The sequence below is a fragment of the Rhipicephalus sanguineus genome, chromosome 4 (genome assembly GCF_013339695.2).
Source record: "Rhipicephalus sanguineus isolate Rsan-2018 chromosome 4, BIME_Rsan_1.4, whole genome shotgun sequence".
Lineage (NCBI taxonomy): Eukaryota > Metazoa > Arthropoda > Arachnida > Ixodida > Ixodidae > Rhipicephalus > Rhipicephalus sanguineus.
In genome coordinates, this window is record NC_051179.1 from 55,170,614 (window position 1) to 55,178,982 (window position 8,369).

The 8,369-nt window shown below is 48.3% G+C and overlaps 1 protein-coding gene across 1 annotated transcript; it reads left to right on the top strand.

The window, feature by feature from the left end:
* The first annotated feature begins 392 nt into the window (after nucleotides 1-392).
* LOC119391212 (uncharacterized) lies at nucleotides 393-8,260 on the top strand. The gene is made up of 4 exons (XM_037658885.1): nucleotides 393-580; nucleotides 2,726-2,984; nucleotides 4,448-4,683; nucleotides 6,412-8,260. Exons 1-4 carry the CDS (start codon nucleotides 393-395, stop codon nucleotides 8,258-8,260), a joined length of 2,532 nt encoding a protein of 843 aa, XP_037514813.1.
* Nucleotides 8,261-8,369: the final 109 nt, after the last annotated feature.

Below are 8,369 nucleotides of genomic sequence, written 5' to 3' on the forward strand. Positions count from 1 at the left end.
GACAGGTACCCACAACAGAGAATTGGGTGACGAACAGATTGCAAAATGAGATCATCTCTTTAAATCTTGCTGTCCTTGTTCGTTGGGATGAAGACCTCAAGTCATAACGCATGTCAAAAAAAGAGGGCCCCATATTATAATCAAATGACGCAGGGCAAAAGTACTGTAGTTTTTGCGAACTTCCAGACCTTTGCAGCTTTTCATTGCTCGTCATAAGCTTCAATATACAAGATGAATTTCGTTTTCTACTGCCCGTAAATTTCCCGATTCCAAATTGCTTTCCTGTTTAGTTTCGGCGAAGGCATTTGCTGTCTTCCAACCTGCATCCTGGCCTGCCCAATGTAGTGGGCAAGTGCCACTTATTGGGGAACGAGAACAAGAAAAAAAAAAGAATGGAGACGCCAGAGACGTGTTCCGACGGTTCCGAATTATCACCCAAGAAGCCAGCAGTCCCGCGGAAGAAGACGCTGCCGTCGCCCGAACTTCCATCAAGTAAATCGTTCTCCGTAAATCCGAGCCCTGAAAGAGTATTGGCTGATGGACCCGTCAAAGACCACGCCCCGCCTACCGATAAGTCAAGGTTAGCTGAAACGTTCCAGTTGAAACTTTCAACGTTCCATTATCATTCGATGAGGCTGTTCTTGCACGCGCTTATTGCACTGTGAGGTATCACTGTACTTGCTTTAGAGCCGTCGAGTTTGTTGTTTCTTTTCGAGGCGTAGTGACTAGTATTCTAACGTCAGAGCGAGAACACTGCATACTATATATAGGAGTATGAATTTCAAGTGTGTCTATACTTGGACGCAGTGGGTCAAGCAGTAAAAAATTGCAATTAAAAATTCAATCGAATGCTCGTTGGGAGTAGATATAGCATGTTTGTAGCTGAACCAAAATCAGCCCACTTTAGTTGACAGTTATCCACGTTCTCCAGGTGCATACAAATGTCAGTTGTCTTATTAACAAAAATCACTAGATAATTTATTGATGGTCATGTACAAACAAGTGCAAGAGCCATTGTAGAATGGTTTCTACAGTATTTCGAATAATGTCTTCCTTAAATGGGTACTTCAAACGCACTTAACCAATGGCTAAGCCAATGGATATGACCTTGTCTTTATGAACTGTGACAATAGTTCCTAACAGACAAACCTCTGTGTGCGTTACGCGAGTGTAGTTATAATGTATTAGCACTAAAAGTTTTAAAGACGACACAAGATGCGATCACTTGTCACCTATCTGCAATTTACGAACCAGCAACTTGACCGGGCGTACAGTTTTTGATAACGCTACATGCGATTGGGTCAAGAAACCGTCCTAAAACAAGTGAATTGGTCACTTGTTTCACTTGGTCACTTGACAAAAACACAAACAAATGTAATGGACATTCAAAAGAAAACCCTAGGTGCCAGCGAGAACCACTTCTAGAACATGGTCATCCTCGAACGATTGCTAGGGGGAGAGGGAGGTTCCGGTGACTGTTGTATGGCGAGCACGCTGACACGACGACAGGACGGCGTTTCAGGATACGTTGCGGGCATGGCACCTCTCACCGGTGCTAAACGTGTTGAACTCTTTTTCCAAGACAAAAAAATAGAGATCATATTTTCAACTAACCCCCTCTGACTCTGTCTTAAAGGGCCCCGGAACCACTCTGAGTTCAGAGATGAGAGAGTGTTTTCTTTCTTGCCTTCATCGCCTTTCCTACAGGCGCTGTTTCCTATCTGCCACTTTATTTATTCGTAAAACACGCGGACAACGTCAGCCCTAAGCGTTGAGTCTATCACGATTTCGCGCTTTTCGGCTACACCCGGTTATCTCCGCTTGCGCAGTCGAAGACGCACGATACGAAGTGAAACTGGTTGATTGCACACGATTGTCATGCGATCGATGGTCATGCGATGGTCATGCACGATGGTCATGCGATCGCGCACGATGGTAATGCGAAACAAGGCAGAACGAGCGTCCGACTGCACGGCAAAATAGGGCAGGAGACAATTCGCGACTCATATTCCTCGTATATTGACCAATAGAGAGCTTATTTCCTCATGACGTCACGTGAACAGACTGCTGGCGTCACGAATTGTGCCGCAAAGACGGGAAACGTCAGGAGAGAAAAAACACGCTCGTTCTTTGTATTTTCTATGGTTATTAGGGGCCCTTTAAAGGCACACTAAAGTGAAACAATGAATCGGTTTAGATGGATAAGTTGTACTCTGAGCACTATAGCGCTGTTACTTTCACCATAATAGGTTTATCCATAGAGAAGATCAAGGTCAAATTGCCATTTTTTAAATTTCGCGCCGGAATCTCCGCGCGTGACGTCACGAATTTCAAATTGCACTTTTTGCATTATGGTGACATCGGCACAAAAAAATTTCCTGCAACCAGGTATGTTAAGTTTGTGGCCCCTTGAGAGGACAATGTACTTAATTTTTACTCGTTAGGAACCACTAGAACCTAGTAGACGCTGTCAAAATCCATGACGTCACGGCGTTTGATGCAGGCGTTTAAGGTGGCGTCGCCACGTGCATTTTATTTCTGCGCGTCTTCCCGCTTACCAAGCACGTTCTCGTGGCAAGCGTGGCGATTCTGCAATTGGGAAAGAGTAAGTTACTAACACGAGAAAAATCGTTTTTCTCTTTAGTGTCCCTTTAACTATCGCATTCTTCAAGAAGGATAAACATGTACTCAGGAATAAGTCAATATGGCGCGTCTTTGTTCGCAGCACTTCTCAAAAGCAGCGCGGTCCCTCCCCGGTGTTGCGCTACAACTCGGCCGAAAAGCACGTCGACCAGCTGGACGACAGGCCAGCGGCCGGAACGTCATGCGGTGCGAGTACGCTGGCGAGCACCCCCGAGTGGGCCGGCACCGACGCTGTGCTAATGGACGAGAAGGCGGCGGGCTCCGAGCGACTCGGCAAGCCGTTCTCTTCGTCGGGAGCCCGGCGCAGGAGGCGAAGGTCGCGCCACCGACACACGGACGCGGTTGGCATGTCACCAACGTGCGCGGTAAAAATAATTTGTGTATACAACCCGATCATTAGATTGAGACTGTTAGTTGATGTTACGTTTAAATGGGCCATGACACGGTCACGCAAGAATTCGCGGTTTTCAGCGAAAAATAGAAGTACGGGGTCTATTGTGCCTATACATATATGAAAAATAGACTTAAGAAAGTTTCACCGCAAAATAAGCCCCAGCAGTCGCCATATATAAACTCCACCCACCGCCGGCGACGGTCATTTTTCCATGGCGTGTGTGACGTCATGAGCTGCATGGAGCGGAGCCGCCGTCATCTATCAAAGTTTAAGCCGTTGCAAATCGTTTAATTTCAATGAGAAGCTGAACAAATCTGAAATAGCTCGATTGAAAGCGCAGATGAGTGCGAAACGAAATAGTTCGCTGGAATGCAGATGCTCGCACAGCAAGCAGCTTGTTAAGTCACGGCTCGCGACTGCGGCAGTGTTGCGCGACTCTCAGGCCACTCGCGTGTTTATAAAAACACTCGATTATAAATTAAGTGCTCGACCAAATGCGCTAAAATTTCGCCAAATTGTTTGTCAACGCGCAAGGATTAACCCAAATAACACAGATTATGGTGAAAATTTGGGTGTCATGGCACCTTTAAGCCTCAACTTCCTCTCGCATTATCTCGACACGACTTCCCTCGTCCTTAGTGTGACTTTTAAGACGCGCCTACGTTCAGTTTTGCAACTTCCGGTCGGTCACACGGCTTTCAATCCTCAGTTCGCTTCCGTACACGCACTTGCGGTCTGCGCCTAATTCACTTCTGGTTTACGCTGCTCTTGCGGTTCGAGCCTGGCTAAGGAAAGCCTCTGCTCGAAGCAACTTGAATTTGGTCAGAATCATCGTGTACGTTTTGGACATCATCACAACATAGTCGCGTAGCCAGAAATTTTGGTGGGAAAGGGGACTTTAACCAGCGTTTGTATATGTTCGTAGTGTGTGTTTGCATGAGTGCATTTTATATATACACACGCAAATTGAAAAATTGGGTGGGGGTAGGGGGGAGGTTGAACCCTCCAACCTATAATAAAGGCTAAATAACTAAGGGTCATCTAACTGTAAGGATAATTATTGAAAATTAATTGAATGAGTTCATCGAAAGAGCAGGCGGTTTTTATCGTGAGCAGCTATAGGATCGATGCGGCACCTTGCGGAGCAGATCTCAACGACGCGCTCCCTTATATATGGCCTCTGAGATTAGCTTCGACAGCGTGCGACGATATACAATGCTAAACCAAGGGATACACGAGGGCACATGAACGCCGAGGTGCGAGCGCAGCTACCAGACACCTCGAAGTCAATGATTAGAGTCGTCTCCAATTTTTCGTTTCTTTGAACGGGAAGATTAAATATGCATAAGCACTCATGTGCAGAGCATTGGTATGTGCATAAACACGTGTAACGCATGTTTTCTCGCCCAGACGAACGACCTGACAACCCGGCGGTTCGAACGTCGCCACTGGGGGTTTCTGTTCGGCTTCGCTGTCATCGTCCTGACGTCGGGCTTTCTTGTCGGTGCGATGTGGAACATCCTCAGCTTGGGGCGCGCCGGTGGTGACAACGAACCCACGCCTTGCTACGGAGCCGACTGCGCTACGGGCGACATACCCTTCGGGAACTTTTCCGGCCGGAACATCGATCCTTGTGACGATTTCAGGTTAGGCTGGTTAAGAATGACTAGATGAGTTAAAGGGGCACTGACACGAAAATTTTCAGGCCTGATTTTTTTTTTTTTTGCGTGAAATGAAAGACCAAGGACTCAAGGGCCCAATAGATGTACTGGTAAACGTGAGGGAACCCAGAAAAATGAACTACAACATGTTTTTAAAAGCTAGTTGCGGTTCGTATACTGTACCCGGACGTCATGACACGGTATGAGCTTCCCGTGACGTGCTCGCACAAGATATCACGACGTTTCCGCGGTTGCACCACTGAGTGGCGCCGTTGGAGACTCACAAGCGTCCATTTTGAATGTTTTTGGTGACGCGCTAGCGGCCATATTGTATGCTTTGGTACCTGACGTCATCCCAACTAGCCATACTGGTGTGTGAAGTCACCAAAAGCGATAATATAGCCTAACGTCACGCTAGTGTCGATATCACTAGGTGCGCCATGCCAAAATTCAGTATCAAAATAAAATATCTTATCTGCATTTACTGAGCTTCACACTTGCTCAGAGTGGTCTCTGTACACAGGAAAGCTGTATGACGGAGTGAAGTTGGCTTGGAAAATTGATATCAGTACCCCTTTGAGTTGGTTAGGTAATTTCATTGAAGCAACGCGTCACAAGACGAGAGACAAGAAGAGGGGTTACCAGGACATGCGCTGAATTCACAATTCGCCGCTGCATGTGAATCGTTTGGGAACAAGCTGCTTTGACGTACCTACAGCATCAAGCGAACGAGATGAAAACGTTGAAGAATTAGATAATAAAAACCACAGAAGATTTGGTGATAATAGGCGACCGTAGGAATGGATAAATGAACCAACAACTTATTACGAGAATCACGACATAAATAAATGAAGAGAAGCTCTTGTAGTTGTCAGGTGTCGTCATTAACTACGCAGAAAAATCGCGTGCGCGATCAGGTATAGGTGAAGGGAAGACCAACTGCACAATTGCAGGTGAGCCCACTCCAAAGGGTTGGAGAAACAGCAAGAATTTGCTTCACGTCTATTCTACCGCCTCTTTATCCTCTTCACTAAGGAAGAAAAAATGTAGGCAAGAAAAAGAGATGCAGTTTGAAAAATGTTATTTCACATGGATCCAACGGAGGAAAAAAAAACATGGCGATGAAAACTTCTTTTTCAAAAGGGGCAAAATGGGCATTCACTAATGGGGACTTCAATTGAAAATATGGCAAGAATACCGCCGATAAATGCGAAGTCCCGCTTCCAATGCTTCAGATATTTTTAAAATGATTCCCAAGTAACAATAGCATAACTTTTGTTCACACTACCTTTTGTGCAAAAGAACTATTAATTTCGAAACTCTAAGAAATTATCCTTCTGCAGCATTGCACAACGCGATCTGCCTACCACCGTTTTGTTTTGTTTGCCCACTGGCCACTAATGTAGACTTTTGCTGCTCTCTTTTGGAGCATGGGTAAGAGTGCGACGATGGCGCGAGATTTCAGTGACACTGAGCAGTTTGCTGTTGTGTTATGTGCTTAAAAAGCCGTGTTCACGAACGTGGACGCAAGTAGCGAAAATGTTATTGTTAGCACCGGCCTGCTACGATGAATTTTAGTTAGCTATGCGGTATTCAAATGACCCAGTATTCTGTGACGTGTTTGCGACGGCCGTTGGGTCTCGGCGAAAGATCATCGCCAAGTCAGAAGACGAGAGCCCGGCTATCAAGCTCACGCAAGCAATTTCTTCGCAGGTCCTACGTTTGCTCTTGGTGGAAACCACTGGACCGTTTTCCCGAGCTTACCATTTCCGCGCAGAGCGATCTCGTCGTTAAGTGGATCGAAGGATTCGGCTCCATGCTCGAAACGGGTGCCGCAGTGGACAAGTCCGGCGTCGGTCAGAAGGTGTCGCAGTTCTACCACAGCTGTATGACCCGAACTGAGAGGACGCAAGGCGACGCGGACGCTTTCGTCGGGTTTATCCGGACGCTAGGCCTCACCTGGCCCGAGATGCCTCCGAGCGGCGTCCGCGCCATGGGCACGGTGTTAGAGCTGAACTACAGGTTGGCCATGCCTCTTTGGTTCTCGCTAAGCGCTGTCCGCAACGAAGCACAAAGCGGCCGTCGCAGATTGGTGCTGAAGCCGTGCTGTCTGGGTCGCCTGAGGTTCGTCCAGTGGCGAAACCAGCAGGCAGTCGACAGGGGCCTCTACTACGACTACTGGGTAGCTCACTACGAAGCTCTGCTGGGGAGAAAATCGGTCTCCAGAGATCGCAACGAGGTCAACGACCTGGCCAGGGAAGAGGCGCACATAGTGGAAAAACTCGCCAAACTGTCGGAAGTCTATCCGAGCGTTCCGCTTTTGTTTCGTTTTGCGGACATCGGCAGCCACACCAAGCGCATATCCTCCAACGACTGGCTCACCCAGGTAAACAAGTATATCGTCGGCGATGGAGGAGGCCATGCGTTCACACCTGAAGACGAACTCCTTGTCAGCGACGAATCGGTGCTTTTTGCCATCGATAGCCTGTTAGGTTGGTACACCCCAGAGAAACTCATCGACCACTTGTCCTGGCAGTTCGTTCAGATGCACGCGTGGATTGTCGACAGCACTTTGCTAGAAATCTGGGGCCAGAATTACTGGCAGATTTACGAGCCCATTCTCTGCGCGAGGGAAACGGAAGTCGTCTACAGGCCCGTGGTCGCGGCGCTGTACGTCGGGCAAACTGCGACGCCGCAGGAGCGCAGCCAGCTCGACGCTAACCTGACCGATCTTAGGGACTTCATCGCCAAGATGTACGCCTCCTCGACCTGGATCGATCAGGCTAGCAGGAACGTCGCTATCGAAAAACTTCGCGCCATGTCAGTGGGTCTCTGGCCGTCGGAGTCCTTCTTCGATCACAGCAAGCTGCAGACAATGTACGCAAAGTTTCTCAACAAGAACGTCACAGCTCATTCGTGGGTGCGGCTGTGGATCAGCGCGCAGGAGACCATGCGAAGCCTCTCCGGCACTTCGCTGCACGACGTGACGATGAACATGAGATCCGCGTTGTTCCCCTTCCTGTTTGACTACGACTATCTAACGAACAAGGTTGACGTGGCGGTCAGTGCCCTCGCAAAGCCTTTGTATTGCGCGCAATGGACGCCGGAAATGTTCTACGGGAGCATGGCGTTCGCTTTTGCCTTGTCGATGATGAAGATGCAGGATCTGACGGGCCTCAAATTGTACGGTAACGGAACGCTTGTGCAGGCCGGACGCTGGTCGTGGCTATCGGACGGCACCGCCAAGGCTTACAGGCAAAAGGCCGAGTGTCTAGCGGAGGAGCCAATCGGCTTGTCCGATATCGCAGCTTTCGAGGTCGTCTACGCGGCACTTTCTCGTGGCATGTCCAATTCCACGTCGCTCTTACAGATCAGCCGCGAAATCGACGAGAAGAGGACATTTTTTATGGCCATATGTCTGCACAGTTGCTCGGTGGAGAATCGTCGTTCACCGACCGCCGACTGCAACGCCCTGATGCGGCATTCGCGGGACTTTTCGGAAGTGTTCCACTGCAAGGTTGGGTCCCGCATGAACCCTTTCATAAAGTGCTCGTACTTTTAGGTAGGCTGCTATAGAGACATGCTCATTTTCTCAGCGCGAGTATTCAATAACTAGGTGATGCACAATGTCAGATTTCAGTATTCACAAGGTTGGTTGGTGAATTTTGTTG